This window comes from Helicoverpa zea, chromosome 4 (genome assembly GCF_022581195.2).
Source record: "Helicoverpa zea isolate HzStark_Cry1AcR chromosome 4, ilHelZeax1.1, whole genome shotgun sequence".
Classification (NCBI taxonomy): domain Eukaryota; kingdom Metazoa; phylum Arthropoda; class Insecta; order Lepidoptera; family Noctuidae; genus Helicoverpa; species Helicoverpa zea.
Window position 1 is genome coordinate 3495933 of NC_061455.1, and position 25081 is coordinate 3521013.

Here is a 25081-nt window from a genome sequence, read left to right on the forward strand (position 1 = left end):
CCCATTTACAAATATGAGTTAGCAAATTCAAATCGAGTTTACGCACCTTCAATCAATTTTTGTGAAATATTACGATCCTGAGATATTATTTCGATAGTATTCGACTTTATTTTATATCGAATAATACTGTGTAGTTTGTGATTTAAGTAAATATGTAATAAAACGAGCTGTAAAATAAAAATATTTATTTAATTTTTTTCTTAACAGCACATGACCAATATGCTGCGTAATTAGCAACATTTTATGATAATGTCAAAATAATATTCCCATGCAAAAATTTCGCTCATCTTTATTTGACTTCAATTCAATAGTTCTTTGTCAGCAAGAAGTATTCCAAGAAATCTATCCGAACTTTAACAACTAAATTAAAACATAAGAACTACTACCAAGAACCTTTAAGCTGAAGATTGAATTTCAGCTCAAAAATATTCTCTTGTTTCAAAGCTTCAATTTCTCGCTTCAAACGTCAACATCAGGCCAAAAGTATGGGCCCAGCCAAATTACCACCACTTAGTTATAATCCGGGATAATCCACGAACAAACGCACCCCGGCATGTCTAAATGGTTTAGAATATAGATTAAATTTAATGATGTGATCCCCAATTTCGGCTTTTAGCCCTTAAGTAATTTAATACTTGGAAGATACTGTGAGATGGGCGAATGATAATGGACCTTTTAATGTAGTAAGTGAGTGTAACGTCAATTAAGTTTATTTTATTAGGCGCCCACTAATTCTGCCTGTATGTGTAATTGCGTAATTCGAAATGGGCCACTTAAATCTTGGAATTAGTCAGACTTTTGCAAATTGGGTATTAAAAATAATACGATAACGAATTCAATGAAAAAGACCGATAATACTTATTCAAATTTTAATTACCGAGTTAATTTCATGCAGAAATGCAACTACATTAAAAAGCATTACATGTTCCATTGTAACAAATAAATTAAAAATGTACAGTCGAACACAAAAATCTTAGGGCAAAAAATGTCACAGACAAGACATTTGATGTTTGAAGTTTCTGCCAAGGAAATTGGGATCGACATTATTGGACAAGTGAATTCCCTTAGCAAAGGAAAGGGTGCGGATAGGGTGCCAAATGTCTTTTCCAACTCATAAATCTTCGATTAAAATCGAGGGCGCAGTAATTGAGCGTGCAATTTATATCATGGTCATCAAACAATTTTAAAGTGTAATCTCATGTTTACATGCCAAAGTGTGAAGAAGTGACATGTTTAAAATATTGCTTTACTCGAAGAAGGTAATATTATAAGATAATAGATTAAGGGCTTACTATAATTTGATAGAGTGAAGATGCGGTCAAAGATGGCCTACAAAACTTCAGTAATTATAGATACCAGATACCTGAAAGTACTCTAATTTTACACAACCCGCAAATTATTTAAAATACTCATATTAACAGAGGGGTTTGCCAGCTAAAAAGATTATCTTTGTTATTAGGTAAAAATAAAGAGTAACTAACCTCCCTTATAATAAACTCTTTGAAGGAATAAATAATTTCCTCTTCGTGCAAGTTGTAATTATTCACTGCACGGAATGAGTTAGTATTGTGCTCCTAGTAATCAGTAGTTTCTGAGCACATTCTACGTTTCTTTGTATTGCATGCATTTTTGTATTGTAGCTCTAATTAAGCGGTAGAAATGTTCTTTTATTTTGTATGCGTTTGTATATTCAATAGTAATCTGATGGACATTAAAAAATAATACTAGTTAATTATGCTTGTGGTATTTTTTTGAACATGTTTTGCCGCTGGAACTGGAATTTGCATGAAAAAATAATTTCCCTGTTCTTTATATAGTTTCGTTAAATGACTAAAATAACTAAAAGTTATTTCTAAACTTAATCATGAATCAAATAAACTTAAGACAGTCTATTTATAGTTCACTAGTAAACAACTAGAAACTATTTAATAAATAAATTCACTGAACGGCAATGAAATCACGAGCGCTTTTCAGTATTATCCAAACAGCTTTCTTATTCAAAGTTTATATCTTTCCGACTTTAAAATAATACCAAAGGAGATACTGTCGTTGTTTTAACTCAATCTCGGAGCGAATAAAATAATATGGCGAAATTAAATGCAATTTCTACAGTAAAGGCTTAAACAGCGCTTTGAGCTGTTTTGCATCGTTGCTTGAAGCTGCTGAAAGCGCTTGAGGAGATCTAGACCAATGAGGGCAGCGGTTCACGACCTTAAACCTATAGTGATAAAATAAAATGCAGCGTGAAATTTCCTTAAGCTGAGTGCATTTTGTGTCCAGGAAAGTGGGTCAGGGTTGGTGGTTGTTGTTTAAAAGAGGTAGGAAGATGTGAGAAATAAGTAGGTACGTAAATGAGAATGTGATTTCGAAATACGTACGTGTCCGGTATATTTACAACAAGAGGCAGTGCAGAACTTGCCCAAACTGGATGTAATGACCGAGCTAGATGACCCACCGTCCGTAGAGGAGTTCATCAGGGCTGTCAATCAGCTTAAAAGCGGTAAGAGTCCCGGTGGAGATGGCACTCAGGCTGAGATTATAAAACTTCACTGCGTGGGACCGATTCTGCACAATCTACTGTGTAAATGCTGGGAGGCAGGAGAAGTAACACAAGATATGCGAGACGCTAACATCGTCACATTATATAAAGGGAAAGGCGATCGTGGCGATTGTAACTGTTACCGCGGCATTTCTCTTCTGAGCATTGTTGGCAAACTCTTTGGTCGAGTCATCCTATCTAGACTCCAAAAGCTTGCAGAACGGGTATATCCTGAGTCCCAGTGTGGTTTTCGTCCCCAGCGTTCCACAGTGGATATGATCTTTACACTCCGACAATTGCAGGAGAAATGTAGAGAGCAGAAAACTCCCCTGTTCGTGGCGTTCGTTGACCTTAATAAAGCCTTCGATACAGTCAGCAGGGAGGGTATGTACTCCGCATTGGAGAGCATTGGGTGTCCACCTAAGATCCTGAGCCTCGTCAAATCTTTCCACGAGGGTATGAAGGGCGCAGTAGTTTTTAATGGCCGTACATCTGAGCCGTTTGACGTATGTAGAGGTGTCAGACAAGGCTGCGTCTTAGCTCCTACCCTGTTTGGAATTTACTTCTCGCTGATATTACGTGCAGCTTTCGGTGACAACCAACAGGGTATCCATCTGCACACGAGGACAGACGGAAAGCTGTTTAATATCTCTCTCCTGAAATCTAAGAAAACCCGTGAGGATCTTTTCGTTGATAGTCTTCTCTTCGCTGATGACGCGGCCTTCGTGTCTAATTCCGCACAAGAGCTCCAGTCCATGGTGGATAAATTCTCGCACGCCTGCTCTCTGTTTGCCATGTCTATAAATCCCAAAAAAACAGTTGTGCTAGCACAAGGTGCTTCTACTACCCCGGCGATTTCACTCGATGGCGCGCCATTAGAAGTAGTAGACAAGTTCAGTTATTTAGGGTCGACTGTGTCGAACAATCTCTTGCTTAATGCCGAGATCGACATCCGCATCGGCAAGGCGGCAACCATGTTCGGGAAGCTAGGTACAAGGGTATGGTACAATAAGCACCTTACTACTAAGACCAAGATGGTTGTCTTTCAGGCTTCCATCTTAAGCATACTCTTGTACGGAGCTGAAACCTGGACATCGTATGCAAAACAAGAACGTCGTCTTAACTGCTTTTACATGCGTTGCTTACGAAAGATCTTGGGTATAACATGGCAAGACAGGATCACAAACGAGAGGGTTCTAGAAATTGCACAGCTGCCTAGTCTGATGGCGCTCCTCAAACAGAGACGTCTGCGTTGGCTAGGGCATGTGCATAGGATGGAACCCTCTCGATTACCACGACGTGTTCTTCTTGGTGCAGTAGCGAATGCAAAAAGAGATGTTGGGAGGCCGTTGCTTCGTTTCAAAGACTGCATCAAGCGAGACATGGCAGCATTTAAAATAGACCACCGTGACTGGGAGAAGCTCGCGGAAAAACGTCCTGAATGGCGCAAACGTGTCGCAGAGGGTCGCAAATTTTGCGATGAAGCCTGGTTCGGAGTGCTTGCTGACAAGAGACAGAAAAGACATGAACATAGTTCGACACTAATGTCCAGTTACTTCTCTTGTCAAGCCTGTGGTAAGAGATGTCGCTCTCGTATCGGTCTGTTCAGTCACGAAAGGCGTTGTATCACAGACAACACCACATAAATCGTCTGCAATAGACGAAATGGCCGTTGACGTGTAATAGTACGTGAGCGACTTGACAGATATACGATGCACAGTGCCATGCATCACGTCACGTTGACCACTTTTAAGGATACCACGGCGATCGCTCACATAGGACGCATCCCTAGAATAAATTTCCTTTACAATTTTTTTCGATCTCAAAAAAATTTTATGGCTAAAGCACATTTAAGACAAAATAATATGAATAAGAATTACTTCACTTCAGAATACAGTCGATACCAACAAGTTTTACTGTAACAAAACACTAACTCAGACTATTTTACACGCATACTAAAACACTTTTGTACATACCAGTACTACCAATAAATTAACGCCTATATAAACAATTGCTGAATGAATTTAATTGTACGTTTACCCACGCAACAGTTCGAGGCATTTTGTATTGTTTGTTTTTGCCTTTAAATTGAATTTTAAATGCAATTTAAGACGGTTGACTGAATTAATTTTGAGAATTAATATAGTTGATATTATTTAACGGCTTTGCAGTTCAATAAGTCAATATTTTGGTCGTTATTGTTATTGTAACGTATTGACAACAAGTGATAATAACATTTGACTCAAAGAGAGTTTTCAAAAGAATATGTTCCTATATATTTTTCATCTCTTACTGCCTACTTTTGACCTAGAGAATAAATTATTTAATTTACTGAAGATAAAAATTTTAACTTAATTTGAGATTCCAAATGAAAAAATATGAAGGAAAATATAAAAGTAAGTTTTTAGTAAATACAACTAACGCTACACTATCTATGACCTAACCTTTAAATAATAGGAATATTATGTAAACATAAGGAATATGGACAAATCTATTATTCATAGGTATTGTATTATAGAATTATTTTCGTAACAAGACTTTTCAATGTCATACCAAATGGTGCATTGCTTAACATAGTAACTTTGTTTACATTAATTAATACATGAGATTCGGTAAGGTTATTCTAGATTTCATGAATATCATTTTCTTTTGATTGATTTTGTCTCGTTATGTTGACCGTTTTGGCCTTTTGAGACCACACTAACAAGATGTATTTTGTTTATGTAAAATTTAAAATTTAAAAGAAGACTAGTATTATTTATAAGATTGAGATAGGTTTGTTTTACATTTAGATCTAAAGTTTTTAAAGCGTTTTTGGAATAGTTATCGATGTGTCCAACATCTTTTTTGAGAATGTAACTGAATTGTGGTCAAGTCTTACTTAAAATTATAGAATATTTCAAATTTTTCATCCGATTCATCGACAACCTTTTTTTTAGTTCAAATTTTTCTTATCCATCTTCAAATGTACATCGTTCAACCTTTTTTTTATAATAATAATTAATAAAACCTCAGAATGGCCTCGGAGTCTATAATCCATTGAATCTTACTTAATCGTTATCTCGTTTTTAAACTGGGTCGGTTTTTCTGCACGAACGTTAATACCCATTGAATGAGGATCACAGAATCAATGGTCGGTTTGTTGGGCTTTGTAGCACTGGTTATTTTACTAGGTAAGTTTATTTTTATCTATATTTGAGTAAAGCAATATTTTGATTCGCGTAATTTGTGTTGTTTTGTTTATTTGATCATAATTTAAATAAAATTGGGATAGGCGTAGGAGGATAATAATGATGATATTTATTTGATCATGTTTTTTAGAAAAATAACATAATTTTACGGTACTCGATAACAAACCCTTAGAAAAATATTTTCCGCCTTCCTTTTTAGCAGAATCGTTATCATCAGCCACAGTTGTGCATTACTATAAGTTCTTCGTCAATAAACGACGTTTAGTGGAGATGAAATTGAAAGATCAAAGTCATTGCTATTTGAATCTTTACCGGCTGACAAAAGAAAACCAGTTCGTAAAGGACAAGGAAAGGTGAATCGAGCTTTGAGTGATATTATCAGTGTGTTCAAATCATTTCCTGATCTTTTGCCGGTGTTTGTGGCTAGAAATTTGTCAAAACTTCCACCTATCACATTTGATCATGTCGATGTCTCAGACATACTAAAAAGGCTGATTATACTTCAAGATGATGTTAAAAAAATCAAAGACTCATATGCTTCATGCGAACAGCTGGAAAATTTGAAGAAGGAGATTCAAAATGCGAATAATAACGTTATCTTAATGGGTGAATCAGAGAACGTGCATTGTAGTGTTAACAAGACAAGAGGTGCATTTGAAAGCGTGAATGTCTCACTTTTTGAGGTGCCTAATCAGCTGGAGGATGCCAGTAAAAGTATTGCGTCACCACTTCAAAATTTACCAAAAAAGTGTAGTCATGTTCATAATAAGAATGTGGAGGGTACATCACATTTCCTCCAACCTACATTAGAGGAAGATGGCGCATCGCAAATATCGCAAGCGACTGCGAGTGAAAGAGAGATGGCGAGCGAGAAGTTGATCGTACACGAGCGAGTGGTAGCGGCGAGTGAACAGGTGATCGATGCCACTGCGCCGCAAGAATGTAAACAAACCGAGTCCATCAATTCCGACTTATTGAATGAGCGGTCGAATGTTGAAAAATGGACAAAGGTTACCTATCGAAAACCAAATAATAAACAACGTTTAAGAGGCAAATTTGGATTAGCTATCGAGTCTGTAGGCAATTTCAAAGCAGCAGAGAGAAAAGTACCGATTTTTATATCCAACATAAGCGTTGATACTAGCGAGAAGGATATAATTGATTACATATGGGCAAAAACAAACGTTTCAGTAAAGCTGGAAAGAATACAGTCGAAAAAACATACTTTAAACCACAAATCGTATAAGTTCTTTGTGCCTCAATCTAAAAATGAAATGTTTTTGGATGGTAATTTGTGGCCGAAAGCTATAATCTTTAGACCTTTCGTGCACTATAAGATGATTGATTCGGCCGGTAACCTAAGAACTGGCGTCGACCATATGACAATTAGAAATGGATAAGCAGATATGTAAATTAGTGAGCTTTAATTGTAAAAGTTTAAAGCGATCTATTGATTATATAAGGGAACTATGTTTTAATTACGACATAATAGCGCTTCAAGAAACCTGGCTACTACCAGAGGAACTTGGGTACCTACATAGTATCAGTGATGATTTTGCCTGTACGGGAACATCAGCGGTGGATACAACAGCGGGGATTCTACGCGGCCGGCCTTTCGGTGGCGTGGCCATACTTTGGAGAAAAAGTGCGTTTAATGCGGTGTCAGTGATTCCGTGTAATAATCCGCGCGTGTGTGCTATCGAAATAGTGCTTAAAGAGACGTCAGTGTTAGTATTTAACGCGTATATGCCCACGGACGAGGTATGTAACTTAGTGGAATACACGGATTGCCTGAGTTCGGTGAGTGCTATTATAGACAGTTCTAACATAGAAAGTTGTTATATACTAGGAGACTTTAATGCACATCCGACAGGTCGCTTTTATGCGGAATTGTTAGATTTTTGTCGAGAGTTTGAGTGGAATTGCGTTGACACTGATTTGTTAGGGTTAAACTCGAACACCTATACTTTTGTTAGTGATGCACATGGTACACGCAGGTGGTTAGATCACTGTGTGGTCACAAAAGCAGCTCGTGACTCTGTCGTGAATGTGCGGGTCATTTATGACGTATTTTGGTCGGATCATTACCCACTTGTTATTGAATGTTTATTTGATAAGATTAGTCATAAGCAGCGTAATGTCAAATACACAGAGAATAAAGTTGTTTGGGGGGAAAGAAGTTCTGAACAGATACAATGTTATACCATGGCATGTCATGACAGACTTAGATTTATTGATTTCCCTGAAGACTTCAGAAACTGTTGCGATAAAATTTGTAAACAACATTGTCATCGCAAATGTATAGACATAATGTATAATGATATTGTAAGCGTTTTATCGGAATCAGCTGCGGTGAGTCGGGGGAGCACCAGATACGGGCGAAAGAAAGTGGTAGTAGGCTGGAATAGACATGTTGGTGATGCTTACAAGGATGCCAGGTTAAAGTATAGCATGTGGCAGGAAGTTGGCAAACCATACTCGGGTCCGCTATTCTTTGGGATGTGCGAGGCCAGAAAGATATTTAAGTCTCGCTTGAGGTGGTGTCAAACGCACCAAGAGCAGATTAAGATGGATATTTTGGCTTCGCATCACTCAAACAGGAATTATCGTTCTTTTTGGCGGCACACGAACAGGATGAGTGGTAGGCCTGGACTCCCCGTCTCGGTTTGTGGCGTAAGTGAACCTGCGGACATTGCTAACCTTTTTAAGGATAAGTTTCAAGTAAAGTCAACACTGGGACCCAGCTTGTCTGTGCCTGATGCTCAAGACCATAATGACCTTCAAATTATATTTACCGCCAAGGACATCAAGGATGTCATCGCCGGGATGTCTAGAGGTAAATCTCCGGGTCATGATGGTCTGAGTATTGAGCATCTCAAGTATGCGGGTCCTCACTTACCAAGAGTGTTGGCAATGTTCTTTAGCTGTTGTGTCAGTCATGAGTATTTGCCGAGCCAGATGACTAGAACAATTGTAGTGCCTATAGTTAAGAACAAAACAGGTGATATCGCAAATGTAGATAACTATAGGCCCATTTCTCTGGCTACTGTAATATCGAAAGTGCTTGATAGCCTACTTAATAGACAACTAAACAATCACGTTATACTGCATGACAATCAGTTCGGATTTCGAGCCGGGCTGTCCACTGAGAGTGCCATCTTGTCTCTGAAGTGGGCAATCAGGTATTATACTGACCGAAAAACACCCGTATATGCGTGCTTCCTCGATCTATCCAAGGCATTTGATTTGGTCTCCTACACTATCCTTTGGAGTAAGCTCGAAAAAGCTGGAGTACCGCGTGAAATAGTAAACACTTTGAAGTGCTGGTATGGAGGCCAGATCAATCAGGTTCGATGGGCGGGAACTTTATCGGAGCCGTATGGATTGGAGTGCGGTGTGAGGCAGGGAGGTCTGACCTCACCTACGCTATTCAATCTATACGTCGATGAGCTGATTCAGACGCTCAGCAGAGAGCGAGTTGGCTGTTACATTGATGGGGTATGCCTAAATAATATTAGTTATGCAGACGATATGGCTCTGCTGAGCGCCTCGATTTGTGGTCTGAGAAGGTTGGTAGCTATTTGTGAAAGCTATGTCGAGCTACATGGCTTAGTTTATAATGCTTCCAAAAGTGAGGTCATGGTCTTTGGTGCCGGCGGTGGACGTGGTCCTGAACATATTCCGTCGGTTTATTTGAATGGTACACCGCTCAAGAGGGCTTATAAATTCAAATACCTCGGTCATGTCTTGACTGCAGGCATGAAGGACGATGACGATATTGAGCGAGAGCGAAGGGCGTTGTCGGTTAGGGCGAATATGATTGCTCGCAGATTTGCACGCTGTTCACGAGATGTTAAGGTGACCTTGTTTCGTGCATATTGCACTTCTTTCTACACATGTAGTCTGTGGGCGAATTATGCCCAGAAATCGTACAACGTCCTTCGCGTTCAATTTAATAATGCGTTCAGGATATTGATGGGGCTGCCCCGCTTCTGTAGTGCATCAGGGATGTTTGCTGAAGCTCGGATCGACTGTTTTTATGCAACGATGAGAAAAAGATGCGCCTCTCTGGTGCACAGGGTGCGGGGCAGCCCCAACCTTATTCTGAGATGTGTGGCGAGCAGGCTCGATTGTATATATGTGAATCGCTGCTGCAAGCTGTCCACTTCGGTGATAGATGTGCGGTGGTGATTCACATATCATATGTATTTAGGTTAGTACGTAGAATAGGAATACTAACATAGGATACGGAACTTTGTTACTAACACTTTTTGAGTCTTGTTACTTGAAAAATAAAGATTTATTATTATTATTAATAAACTATTTGCAAACTACCTTTCCAGAACCACACTTTTGATAAAGCTTCAGACAAAAATATTTCGTTTTTAACTTAGGGATGTAACTAAATAAACTGTCTTTAAATACAGCCTATGTAAACGAAAATATGTCACCCAAGTTTGAAAAATATGTCTTAGGTATTGCAATAAGTGTTATGCATATTGAATTTGCATTGTCAAAGAAATATAAAATCTAATTCAATCATAAAAAGTTCACAAAAGGTGAATTTGCAAAAGTTTCAATAAATTCAAATAAGTATTCATTTTGCAGTGAATTCAATTTATCGATGTTTGATATAGAAAACTTTTGAACTATGATTTATGGTTCAAGACTGAATTCGTGTACATAAATCATAATACCTAGTTTGCGAACAAAAACTAGTTGATGTGATGATTTTCAGTTTTTTAAACTGTGTTTATATGTTTTATTTTCATCGTAAAGTAAACTTGCTTAAAATCATACCACCCAAAACAAAAATGTGAAAGACTGCCAAGTTCGATAATATGGGAATGCTTCGCCTATAAAAGAAGTGAGATCTGAATAAGTACCAAGTTCCATACACATACCTCAGTTAAAAATAGTTACTTTTTAATGATGTTACGCTTTTTTTGCTCGAACTTGGCGGACACACTGCCGTGTGTCTAGATAAAAAGATTTACTTTCCTAAGAATATCAATGAAAAATAAAACATTTATAAAGTGACCCTAAGGCTTCGTAATAATCTGGCAATCGAGAGGACCTTAGCTAGATTCCTGCTCACTGCATTATTCAAGTCTATTACGTAATGTGCAATCCACAGCGCCTGGAACTTGAAATAATGTTCTTACAGCATGTTCATATTGCAAACTATTCACTCTTTCAATTTGTAACATTAACTTTACAATCTGCATACTTTCTACTGCAAAATCATAATTTTCACTACCGCCACATTGCTCTCAAACCAAGTCTAAATTACAACCAGGCCAAAAAAAAGCGAAACACGTTAGTAGTAATTGGTAATAAAATTGATGGCCCACGCTCCAAATACCAGTAACATTTTATCCCTGCCTAGTCGTTTTTCCAACTACATTGATCGATTTCCCCGCCGACAGCTAATTCTTTCGCTCAAATATTACTAAGCTAGGCTTATAAGTATTATCACCGCTGGGTATTAACACCTCGGTTTTAGCCCTACTTTTAGTATATTTGTTTTATCTAAAAATACTATTTCTTCGGGTGAAATATTCTTTTTCTCATTTTGCACCAAATATATTACATAGGTATTGTCCTATTAAAGAAATAACATTTTTTGTTACTGTTACAGCCTTTTTATCGTCCCACTGCTGGGCACAGGCCTCCTCTCACACGGAGAAGAGACACGGAACATTTTTTGTATTTAAGAAATTTTATTTATTCTTCATGTGGTCATTTATTAATATGCAACAACAAAAAGCTGTAAATTAAGTTCTGACCATTTAGAACTTTAAAAAAAAGCATTCTTGATGAGAATCTTCAACTTGACTGTCACTTTACGTATTTATCACTTCGAACATCAATCTCATCTAACGAACACAGACAAAAATCAAATAACCCAGTTGGAACATTTTCCATGAGACTACCGCTCGATTGCCTTCATTCTAAAGCGTTCTCGCCCCAGGCCCAGACTCCGTCAACTACATTCGTCTAAATGAAAAGGCTTAAATAAAAAACCCGAATGAGTCCGTTCCTGAATAGACAGACTGACGTGAACGTGTTCCTAAGAGTTTCTATGAAAAGAGGTAGAAAAGGAAAACATGGATTTTATGTATGGAAGTCGTTTTCCGGCAGTTTGAATGGTGCCAAACTGAGCGTGGTACGGAATTAGGTTTCGTGTTGTCAACGTATTGAGTTCAGCAATTGCTTTGGGTTGTATTAATTTTATAAAGGGTAAGTATTGCTTTGGGTAAAGGCTAATGAATTCCCTCTTTGGTAGAATGTAAATTAATACATACGATAGTATGGGAATTTTTCTGTTCTCTTTTTGAAGCCTTTTGATCAATTCTATTTGACGCATGAAGAAGTTTTAGCTTTGTGTAAGGATTGTGTACCTAATGTATTACTGAACATGTATTTCGTAATTCATTTCAGGATTTCATTTCGGTCTGGTGACTTTATCAAAGTCTGATTTGAGACTTTAATTTTATCCAGTGTAATTTAAAATAATCCTTGATTAAGCCGAAATATTATCTAGGTTTTGAGTAAATTCGTTGTGGCTTTTTACTGCCATCGTGTAATGAGATCGAAGTACATATTTCAAATTAAATAATAGGATTAGGTAAATAATATGAAAATAAAAATACAAAATCATTAAAAAATGGTCTTTTATTTAAATCAACTTTTAATCTCCAAAACAATATTATCTATATCTATTTATATTAACTACAATTTTTACATCGTTTTTTCTTATTTGACCAGCTAATTATCAATCACGATTGACATTGCTTTCAATCATCAGTCAATCAATTAATCGTATATCAATCAGTTTCAACCGGTTGATTGATAATCACCTGGCCTTTATTAGTAAAGTTATGAATTTAAACGTTAGAAATGTGAGTGTTGAAATGTAGTAATATTCTAGATTTTAACATTACCCTGATTATTAGGATATTTTCTATGCAACGTTGGCACAGATTTTCCATCAGGCTTGCTTTATAGTCCTGATTTATCATAGTAATTTCACATAAATACAGTATCCTAATACTGATAAATACTTTTGAACTTTTGCATAAAATTATTCTGATAATATTTTTTAATACATTTACGCCAATCAATGATTTGCAGTTTGAAATAAAAAAATATAGTTAAGCTAATTTACAATTTAATTCAGACTGAAAAGGGCAGTTTAAGAAGAACAGTACTTTAACTCTTCCTGCTGTTTTAAATCGTTCATATAACAGGCCTTTTAATCGAACCAAAATTTCAAAGACCCTTTGAAATTTACCACAAATAAATACTGGTCAAAAATAGTGCCACAATTTTTCTTTAGTAACAAAACCCCAGTTTTACTAAAAGATTGACATACCGCTGACAACTGACAATCAGGCTTTGAATTTCAAATATTCTGTACAATACTATTATTATTTTTACAAAACACCATTCACTTCACATCACTAGTTCTTCTGTATATCGATTGATCAATCGAATCTTATAACCATTCACTTTTATCAACACTTTTACAATCGATTCGATATCGAGAGTCCTTCAAACTTTGTATTCTTTAAGTTCACTTTTCGAATATCACATTCCTTTTAAATGTTTATTTTATTTACACAATTAATAAATATATAACACTAGCGATGCCTATTAGTGTGTGTAGGTCAAAACAGCTCGCCCACTGTGCACTCCCCTGCATTGCTGCTGGGGTCTCACCTGTCAAAGAAAAAAAAACAATTATTATAAAAAAACTAGCTGCTTGCCTCAGATGTTTCTGAAGCCAAACTTGTATTTATTTTAGAGGTATATATGGGTGAAAAGCCGTTTGAAAATCCAGCTTTTGAGTCTCTTAAACGTTTTGTTTTTTCAAAATGCAATCGTTACTTTTCAATGCGACTATTGGAGACATATTTTTATAATTAGTTACCGTTCAGTATTTTCTACAAATAAATAAATAATGTTAGCCCTTTAAAAGAACTTACTAAAATCACCTCCTGTCTGATACGAAAAAAATTCTTAACAAAAAATCTGACAAGTTATTTAATTCTTTATTGAATAAACCTTGACAGCTCCTTCAATGTACATCTTTGGAGGAAAAATACGATGTTATTTATGTATTATGATTACATGTTACATACAGTCTGATTTTGTGATATTTTCGTCCGTCAATGCTTATAAAAGTCGTCGTGATTTGTAAAGGTTATGGTGAAGAACGCTTTTCTACGTAATTGGAACGAATAATAAGACTTTTTGAATGTAAATGGTAATGTCAAAGAAAATATACTTTATTGTATAATGTATATTTTGAAGTAAGAAGACGATTTTTTCTTTGTTAGAAACTTTGAAACTACTTGGAAATATTTTTACAAGTTTATAAAATAAATATGTATTGTAATAATTCGAAGTAAGGTATCGTTGTTATATTTTAATTTTCATGAATGAAAATTAAGCAGAGAACCTCAAGCGGCGCAAATATGTGTAGTAACCAAGTAATTACATGTTTGAGCCGTTTGGTGTTGAAACTCTTGGGCCGTGGGGTCCGAGCGCCCGCCTTCTTGCCAGGGATATATCCCAGCGCCTGGTTGACACTTCCCGGGACCCCAAGGCTGGCTTTTATTTCGCATAGAGGTTGAGCATTGCCATCCAACGTGGCAATGCTGCCAGCCTTTTGGGAACATTACCCAGTGACAGCGATGAGGAGCAATTTTTTGATGCACTGTATTAGTTTTAAGTTGTAAATATATAAGTTTTTTTTTTTCAGTTAATGTAAATATTTTGTGAATAAACCCAGTAATAATTGATTTTCATGAATTAATTTCCGACAAAACTATCAAAACTTATTTACGGTCATATATGACTAACTTCTATAGCCAAATTGGCCAGTGAACTAGCTCCGATTATTATGACATGTAGGTACTTTGCACTTTGCAGTGCTATTAAATATTTTACGAGCTATGAGGAATTCAAAGCTTTTGTTATCCAGAACATAGAGTTTATAAGACTATAAAATATACATATATTTATTTTAAACATCATTTGAGGGTTTCAACCAAACGAGTATATTCTTATTTCATGCCCACATATCAAAATTATATTAGGCCCGGAGACCACCATAGCGTTGTGAAGTGAAAAAGTTTTAAACCATCAATATGTAGGCTGCAAATCAGTGGTAACTGTCACGCACCTTAACTCAATAGTACGATTTTCCTATAAAACTGTTACCACTGACCTGATGTTGACTGTACATTTCGTAGTCAACCTATAAATAAATCTAAGAAGCGTTTGGTAAGAATTATACGCCCACTCAATCACTCGTCGGCTGAGCTATTGATGATGATGGTACTTAGCACAGAGAAATCTCCTTTAATGTGTTTCCCATAAGGAAAAACAGCGGAGGTATGGAAAATAGTGGGGACTGTCTCTCATTTTTTTGTTCTGTGTTTTTCGTAATAATGATGGCCCATGTTCTGCCGTATAATAGAATTTATTTATTACAAAGACGAATGCTGAACCAAAATTAAAAATGATCATTTTTTTTAAATAAATACACAATAAAATTCACTAAACGTAATTTAACTAGGTTAATCAGAAATTTTAATATTAACAAAAACAATACAGCCCCAAACACCTGCGTGTTTAAACAATTTTCATAATAAATGCACGTTTCCCGGTTAATAAAAAAGTACATAAAAATAGTTCAACCGTGGTGTTAATAGTCAAAATAAGAGAATATTATAATTAAAGTAAACATATTAATTATCGCGCGATACGGCAATATTTATTTTATTTTATGAGCTTCTGACACGAGGCTCTCGTTACGGTAAAGTTATGCATTTACTTAACGACATTTACAATCAAATGGTGAGTAGTTTAACTAGCTGAGGTTTGACTATTTGGTCTTGAAAATTCTAATGGAAAATTGATTTATATTATTATCTTTTCTTAGAAATGACTTTTGCCTGACTAGAATTTTGCAAAATGATGTGTATTGTTCAAAATCAATAAGCACCTTTCATTTTAATACCCAATTATACTGCAATACCTATAATAGTTCCGTGGTTAATAAACAACTTTATAGATCAGGTAAATTTTAATTAACTGCATTAAAGGAATTATTACGTTGATTTAATTTTGCAAAATTGCTGCGTTATTTTCCGCGCTGAAATACATTGTTATAAACACGCATTTACCATGAATCCTGGTTACTATTTTGATTAAATAAACGTATATAATCTATAATAATATAATGAAGAGGAACCATTTTTTGTTTGTTTCTTTGTATCTAAAGACTCTGAAAATATTAACCCAATTTGACAAATTCTATCACTTTTAGAAAGCTACAGTCTTCCCGAGTAACATAGGCTAGGCATTTTACCCAGATACAGGCTGTAGTTTCCTCAGATTTCGGGTAAAACAACGGGAAAAGGGCTAATAAATTCTGAATTAATAGAACTTTTGCTTCTATTCTTAAATTATTTACTTTCAACGGAAAGTTTACAGTTAGGTACGTTTTTTAATGTTACCAGTTTGCAAAACGATTAACAACTGCTCTAGTATATTTTTCTGCAAGCGTAGCGAACATACAATTTGTTGAGAAATAAACAATGAATAAATCCATTGTTTAACATTTTCGTACGGGACACGTCCTGATCGGAATTCGGAACATGTTCAAACAGTATTCGAGTAACATTTATTTTTCAAAATTGCACGGTTCGTAATTGTGACAAAAGCGTTGTATGTGCTTTTTTATTTTTATCGGGATCATAACGAAATAAAAGTTTGATCGTAGAACGGAACGATGCTTTTATGTTTGTTGCGTACTTTTATTTTTATGTTGGTGCCTAGATTGATTTATTTTAGTAATTTTATTAAAATGGATTCACCTGGTATTGTTATGAGCGTCTGTGGTCGTTTCAGGAAAGAAGCTGCCCAAGTTACGAGAACAGTAAATCTTTCACAAGGAGACCAGTGTCAAGTTTGAATGTTAGTAGTAATTTTACTCATCTATAACATAATTTATTTGGGACAAGTTCGTTTTTTTTCTACATAGGTATGTATGCAGGTTACATTGCCATCAATTGTTAGACTCGTAGAAAAAATTAGCTTCACTATTATGGTTTAGATGAAGCTAAGAGAGTTTTACAGTTTTCCGTAATTCATTGCTGCTTAAATAAACAGAGACTTGCCTTGTTTAGATTTTTTTATAATCCTCTTTTTATTTACAAAACTATGTAAATAGAGATTTTTTTTTTGATTTTCGTAACATATTATGTTTAGTGTCAGTTTTCTACAATAAAAAGTTCTAAGCCTAAGTTTCAAGGTTCTGCTGAGATTTTACGGATTCTCTGACGATAATAATAGCTGCGTATTATGTTTCTTGAAGACCTTTAACAGTTTGGAGATCATATTACAGATATTCTAAAACTGACTTTCCTTTCGAAAAATTATATAGGCGGTTTTAATATTAATATAGTATTTTTTCAACTGAATCATTTTTACTCAAACCAGCGATTATTATTTTGATGTATAATTATTTTAATTGTATATGAAAGTACCTTGACAGCTGCACAAAGCATACATTTTGTACAAATAAATTACTAAAAACGTAATGAACAGGTACGCTGAAATATTTCCAACAATTAAGCTCAAGTTAATTACAACTCTCAGCTAGAACAAACTATGTAGTCAGTAGCCTGTAGTCTACTTCAGTACGGAAACGTTCTAGTTTCGATAGCCAGTAAAATTCAACAAATGCAACTCGCTAAATAGCGGGAGAGTACAATAGATTGCGTGCTAAACGAAGCATGAAACTACTGGTACCTTTGCAACGCTTGTTTGTGATTTTACGATAATTTATGTGCTGTTAGACTGGTTTAATTGGTTTGAGCTGGATTGGGTATTCATTACTATCATGGACCTATTCACTAACCCATAGTTGTCAAAAATACATCTTTTAGAGCAAATATTTTGAGTTTTCAAAAACAAAGTTAATTAGAAACCTCCTCCTTTTTGGGAAGTCGTGTCATCTGCTATGCTTTTTCCATACTAGGCATGATCGTATGGCTTTCAGTTTATAAAAAATTGAAACATTTCCAATAGTCTGACTGTTGATTATGATGTAGAATTTCTCTACATTATAAATCAATTATACATAACATGCCCAGTATATCTATTTCACATTCTCTCATAATATGGCCTAACACATCAACAATAGTAAATAATAAAATACACATCATCACGATTCAACTGGGAAACGAGTGACACCAACCTTTGTCAATGGAAAAAATAATAATATAGGCATCAATATAAACGAGTTTTTGAATTATCGCTCTCCAAATGGATTGACAGTTCTATGGAATTAATTTCTGAATGTCCACAGTTGGATTGACAGTAATTGATTTGTATATCTATCTGTGCAGTCGGTTAATTGGTTGGGTGTGGGTATTAACGATCCCACCCAAAACAAAAATGTGAAAGACTGCCAAGTTCGATAATATGGGAATGCTTCGCCTATAAAAGAAGTGAGATCTGAATAAGTACCAAGTTCCATACACATACCTCAGTTAAAAATAGTTACTTTTTAATGATGTTACTTGGAAAGTTTCCATACACCTTGTTATAAACCTACTAAACGCAATGAATCAAGTATTTAATTTTCTATTAAAACTTGCCAAGTAACATCATTAAAAAGTAACTATTTTTAACTGAGGTATGTGTATGGAACTTGGTACTTATTCAGATCTCACTTCTTTTATAGGCGAAGCATTCCCATATTATCGAACTTGGCAGTCTTTCACATTTTTGTTTTGGGTGGGATATCATTTATTTTTGTAAGGTTGTTTATTTTATTTTTTTCTTATGATGAAGTTAGTTAAAGGAATGTCTCATTTATACTATCTTTTAGATTTTTTAATATGCACTATGTTTCTTACAAAGAAATTAACTAGATTAACTAAATGGACTAGATTTACCAACTGACTGACATGACATGTTATCATATATTATGTTCGTGGATCAAAGTTACACATTCGTTATTTTCGAAAGTGATTCACACTTGGCCGTTTTCAGATTTTTACTTTGCTTTGACTAAATACAAACCTTTGTAACGAATTTCAGATAGGTACGACCATTCGAAGATATATTATATAAATATAGATAAATTTAGTTCGTTTTAGTTCCTTAGGGGTATACATTTACACCGGGTATAAAACACCTTCATTATTTTGAAACCGACTCACACTTGGCCATTTTCAGATTTTTCCCTTTACCTTGACATAAAGACCTACCTCCATGCCAAATTTCAAGTCAATACGACCATTGGAAGTGGTCTAGGTTTTTGATGAGTGAGTCAGTCAGTCAGTCAGTGAGTGTATAGTAAAAATAGCGATTTTCTGACGTCAATATCTCAAGACCTACAATAGGTATATTAATGAAATTTTGTATTTTAGATAAGTGAGGGGGTCTCAATAGATACTAGAAATTTGATATGCGTAAATAAAATAGATTTTGAGTTACAGGGGGGTCGAATTTGGCCCTAAATGGTTCGTGTAATATAACCCACGGCCGGTGTGTCGCATTTTTGGTCGAACTTGGCGGACCCACTGCCGTGTGTCTAGATATATTTTTTATGAGTGACCAGTTTTTGTATTAATCTTTAAAAGTGATGTGTCAATATACATATATAGTAACCAAATAGGACCTCTGAAACTAAAAGGTAACTAAACCTAGCTAGAATTTTGGTATTTTCAAATTAATAATTCTGTTTTTGAGGACGAGCTAAAGATAATATCGCTTCACATATTAATTACTCACAACTGTCCCATCATCATTTTTTTTCTGCCTGAATAAAAACACATTTACCAACTAGTTCCTGACTTGTAACTTAACGTTTTTTAAAGTGTTAGAAAAACTGGCTTTTTAACAAGATATAAAACAGCATAACGATCTTTGCACGCTACTAAAATGCGACAACTATAAAACACAATATTTAACTTGAACATAAAACTGAAACTTGGCTGCAAGCGTCTTGGCAGCACCATATAGCCATATCTTCGCTTAATCTTCACATAAGAAAACTAAGGTACACTTTAGCGTAGACGCATACTACAGACTAAAAAGTCGGCCGACAGTTGGCCAGGTGGTTGGTAATTTTTTTTTGCGAAGATAATCTTGATTGAAAAGGAAGTTTTCAGGGTTCAGGAATTTTAGGTGTGATACCGGCTAAAAACCTGATATTTGAAATGTGTTTTATGAGGGCAAAAAAACAATGGCCGACTTCTTCTTCCTATCGAATGGGTCGGAGGCTTAATCACCTACCAAGCCCTGGTGTCCAAGTTTTCAAATCCGCCTGACGGCCTCTGACGTGGAATTGTAACAACGACTGCTATTGAGTAACATTCCCTATATAACCCACCCCGGCCGACTTAAAGTTGGCCGTGTGCTTAGACTAAGGTACACTTTAGTATGCATTATCCTTCGTAGTAACGATATTACAAGCACATAAAGGCAATGGCATTCAGGCAAACTAATGTAGTAATTTGCAGTACTCTTGCTTCTGAACATTAGGCAAGCAATGAATACGAAACTATATGTATTGCTTAAGGAATTTACTTACAGATTGCCTGTAATTTTCTTGTTAAGTTTTGGGGTTATGAAAATGTAGTACTTAACTGCTTATGTGGTGGTTAGAGTGTAAGGATATGCATGAAAATAAATTAGGTTCAAGACTTAAAAACCAGTTCTAACTTATACTACTTTTCTTTAGATAATAGCCTTATATGTACATGTCTCACTGCAAGGCTAAATAGTTTATATTGAAGATAAATTATTATTCGTTCATTAGGTATTAGATAAAGGTTTTATTAGCATAGTAAATATATGAAAGCTTTATATTAATCGCTGATTGGTTGCTTGTTGGAGTTGGAATTCGATATTATAATATTCTGCGTTCAAAGTATAATATAAAATCTAAATTCTAATTTCAAAGTTGACAATTTCGCTTGAAATATCTCTGCTGAATGATCATCATCGCTCGTCATTTTAAGTCAGTTTACCAAAACAGACGATTCGTTCACAACTGACGAACTCAAAGGCTATCATAATTAACCTACCAAACTGAATGGCTTTTAAAATTAGACGAACGGACCGCACACACCGTTCGTCTAACAAAGAACATTCGAGAAGGACTAATGCTGTAATTTGAGCTCTGCGGCACTAAGTAATGAATACATTAGTCTGACGTCACAGCTCCAATGTTATGGTCGGGAGTTCAGACCAATGTGATGGTCTACAGTTCAGAGCACTGGTTTGTGAGATTGTGTACTGTGGAGATCGCTGTTTGCGGAGGTATTTTTGTTCGTTTTGGACGAACTATAATAAAATCGAAATGCCTATGTCTCCTTTTTAAATTACCCGTGCATTAGTACATATATGTATATCTACATATAATAAAGTATAATAAAATAATTATTTCCATATGAAATTAATATTCGTAGCATGAATGATAATTCCGACGTATCTGTATATGATTCTCATAGCGAATGGGTTCGTCCTAAATAGATAGCGCTTCTATATAATTTAAAATTTTGAAATTATATAAGTTATCTGAAGAAGCGTTTATTATTAGCTTGAATGCCAACTTTAGGCCTACTTAATATGGTGTTAAATTATTTTTTCACAATATTTTACCAAACAGGAGTACCTACTGTTTTTATATTTTTAGTTGATACATCGTTAACTGCACATTTAACAGGTTAGAAATCAAAAATAAATTGAAAGATTTCAATAATAAAGCCACGCAATTACTGTCCATTAAAATAAAACAAAATTACCACCCGAAAAATAAAACTGCATTTAAAAAAAACACTGGCACTTTAACTAATCGTCGCTTAACCCAGCTAATGAAATCCTCACCAATTCCATTTTGCCGACAACGTCTGACGATTGTCTTGCTAATTAGAACTACTAGACGATGCGAGACGCCCGTTAATTAGAAGCACGGGACTGATTTACTGTCTGTCTTTGGATACAAGTTGCGTTAAGTAATGCTTTTGTGTTTGTTTTTCGTTTTATTTTGGATGAATGTTTTCTTTAAAATGTTTAATTCAAAAGAAGATGGATGATTTTTGATAATTTAAATAGACTAATCACAGGTTCTTCAATAAACATCTGAAACTAGATGCACACAAAAAACTAGTTTAGTGTTTAGATCATTAAAAATTATTGATATAGCAAATAAGTAATTAAGTTTTTTGACAGACGAAATATCACAGACCAGAATGAAAACTGTATTACTTAGCTTATGAACCCACCTACTAATTTAAGACCAATTCTTAACCTACAAAAAATACTATATAATATTCCGGAACTCACCAGTAAGTACGTGTACCCTTGCAATGGCTGACTGTGCGTTATCCGGTGCACATTTGTGATCGGATTCGGATTGTACTAACAGCCTACTGCTACCGTACCGTACTATCGTACCGTACCGTACTACCGTATCAACTGTTACGGTACCTCACCCATAAAATAATGCCATATAACATTCTAGAACTCACCAGTAAGTACGTGCACTCTCGCAGTTGCTGACTGCGCGTTGTCCGGTGCACATTGATACGTGCCCGCGTCCGTCGTCCGCGCGGATTGAACAAGCAACCTACTGCTGCTGTGTATACCCTTCTCGGTAACTAGCGATATGCCGCCTCGCGTTGAGTCGAAGTTTATCGTCTGTTGAGGAAAACATTTATGTTTTAAAATATGAAAAAAGATGTGAAAAGTCTGGACTCGTCTTGCAGGTTAGCGAGGGGACAAGAAAAAAGCTTGTTTGATAAGAAATAGACAGCCATTACTCCCGTTTTGTGTGACGATACCCTTCGTTAGGTGGCGTTTAGTTTCTCCATCAGTAACAGTGGTTCATACTGAGTCAAATAAGGAACGTATTACTTTTGCTATAACAAAAAAAAAACTGCATTTACTTAGTAGGATAAGCTGTCCATCTTTGAAAATTTTATACTTTGTTCCCATGCGGTATATATTCATGTATTCCAGTAAAATCATGCTGCGGGAGCTAACTAATATAATCATCTAAAGACAGCTTCGTTATAGTTGGATGCCCACGAAGCACAGCCACTGTTTATTCCCAGAACTTAATACTATAACAGGGTTAGTAAGAAAATTACTTTGCCTAGCAAGTTAGTAACAGACTTACACTTGCACAATTAAACTTAGCAGTGGACATTATGCGTTATTCCGCAGCAATTTATGCAAATACACAACTGTAGTGGAAACTTTTTGTAATTAGTAGTTTGTACTTTGCAGAAGAAAAACTGGTAGAATGCTCTTCTCATCATCATCTTAAAAGCTTTTTCCATTCTATATTGGGTTTAGTCTAACTAAATGCAGCTGATTTTTATTTGGAGCGCCTATCAGACGTCCTCAATTGAATTACACGGTCGATCCAATATCCCTTGTTTAGACTGGTTATCGGCCATTCTAGCTTAGGACATGACAGATGGACCATTAAGCCAACTCGTTATGACATAGATCTCATCTACGAATAGACATCACCAAGCATTGCTTAACTTTATGAGTGACCCTTAACCACGAACTTCTCTCTAAGAATGCTGTATTGTTACATAAATCCTTATTAAATCCTCTTTGGCAATCGAGTCAAGCCAGTCTCGTCTGATCAAAAATAGATTTTTACATTCTAAACTAAGAAACCAATTTCACGATTGCACGAGTGTGATTCACTCTAGAAAATTGCCTAGAACTGTAAATCTAGGATGAAGAACCAATGGAGTGTGTAAATTAGTAATTTGCTTGTACTATCGAGAGGGACATTTCAGTCAGGCTGGCACACGTTAAACGCATTGAGACCTATTTGCATGTCGCAATGCTGGCTGGTTTGGCGTTTCTGCGTAATTAAAACTGAATCATCTTGAATTTGAATTTGTATTTCGAACTGACATCAAATTTCGAACTTAGAAATGAAAATATTTTTGAGAGAGGATGGACGTTGTGAATATGAAATTATTTTATATTGGGTATGAAAAACAAGTCTTCAAAAATTTTATTCACAATTCATTTTAAAACTCTTTTGAAAGTAAACTATTTTCAAGAAATACACCGTGTTCCACAAACTTATCGGCAATTTTCGATAGCTGAACGATAACCAATCGAGATAATAAGAATTTTATGGAACAATGGATTCTGAGACAAACAAGCTATATAAGTGAAAATAGAATATTTATTTCAAAATCAAATAATACAAAGACATTGCCAAATATATACTGAAGTGGCACTTGTCAAAATAATACTCGATAGAAGAATAATACGAAATAATCGAATAGTAATAAATGGAGGAGAAAACACAAACATAATTATATGGGTCTCAAGAATTCTTAGAAATAAGGGTCCATCTTAATCTTGTTGAACGGAAACTTTATTTCATTGCGAAAAAAAATATTTCGTAAAGGTAATCATTAATTTTATATGAAGAGAAAAGTAAAATAATATATTTTATTATCGATATATATAACGAGGTTGGCTGTCAACACTGTAGTGAAACACAATATTTTTTAATCAATCAAACAACAAATATTTTACCGATTTGTTACAGCTGTGTATCGAAAACCGCAGCGTTAAGCAAAGAGAACAAAATATGTATACGAATAAATTAATAAAAAATATCATCAAATATGAATGAATCATAGTGGAGAAAAACTATCATAAATATCGTGATTTCATTACACAGATTTTAAACGTTTCATTTTTATGTTTTAATGGTTTATACCAATATTCACCAACATGAAATGAATGCTACACCAATGATAGAACAAACTATTTCAAAAATATGAATTTATATTTAGCCGCATCAAACGGGTTAGCTAGTTTTGTATTGCAATTAATACAGAGGAATTTGTTTTTAATTTTATTTGACTACTTCGTATGTAAAATGAGCCCTGAAGATCAGACAAAAGGTATTTAATACGTTTAAGCTGGCTTCCACCAGTTTAAATCTATAGAGATTTTTTATCAGCTTGAGTAAATAACTTTCTTATCCAATGCCAGTGCACTACGAGACGGCAATCTATAGGGATTTCAAACTTCGATAATATGAATAGAGAAGTTAACTTTACAAAATAAGTTATTCCCTCAGTTACCTATTTATAGCAACACTTCTACACGTGCGAATAAAAGGTGGTGAAACTTCACAAAGAACGAGGCAGTAAAGATTTTAATCAGAGCAAGAAACTGCGAGTCAAAGTTGAGTGATGTTTACATTGTTCGTTGAAACTTTGCTTGAGAACTAAGTTTTATATCGCAATTAGGTACCTAGCGT

The 25081-nt window shown here is 35.2% G+C and overlaps 1 protein-coding gene across 1 annotated transcript in view; it reads right to left on the reverse strand.

Annotated features, from left to right (window-relative positions):
- Positions 1-12797: 12797 nt before the first annotated feature.
- Positions 12798-25081, reverse strand: part of LOC124630091 (hemicentin-2-like) — a 38578-nt gene continuing 26294 nt past the window's right edge. Inside the window, exons 5-6 of the mRNA XM_047163817.1 lie at positions 22296-22464; positions 12798-13455 (exon numbers count right to left, since the gene is read on the reverse strand). Coding sequence (XP_047019773.1) covers positions 13352-13455; positions 22296-22464 — 273 coding nt within the window. The 3' untranslated portion in view covers positions 12798-13351. The remainder of the gene's footprint in view (positions 13456-22295; positions 22465-25081) is intronic.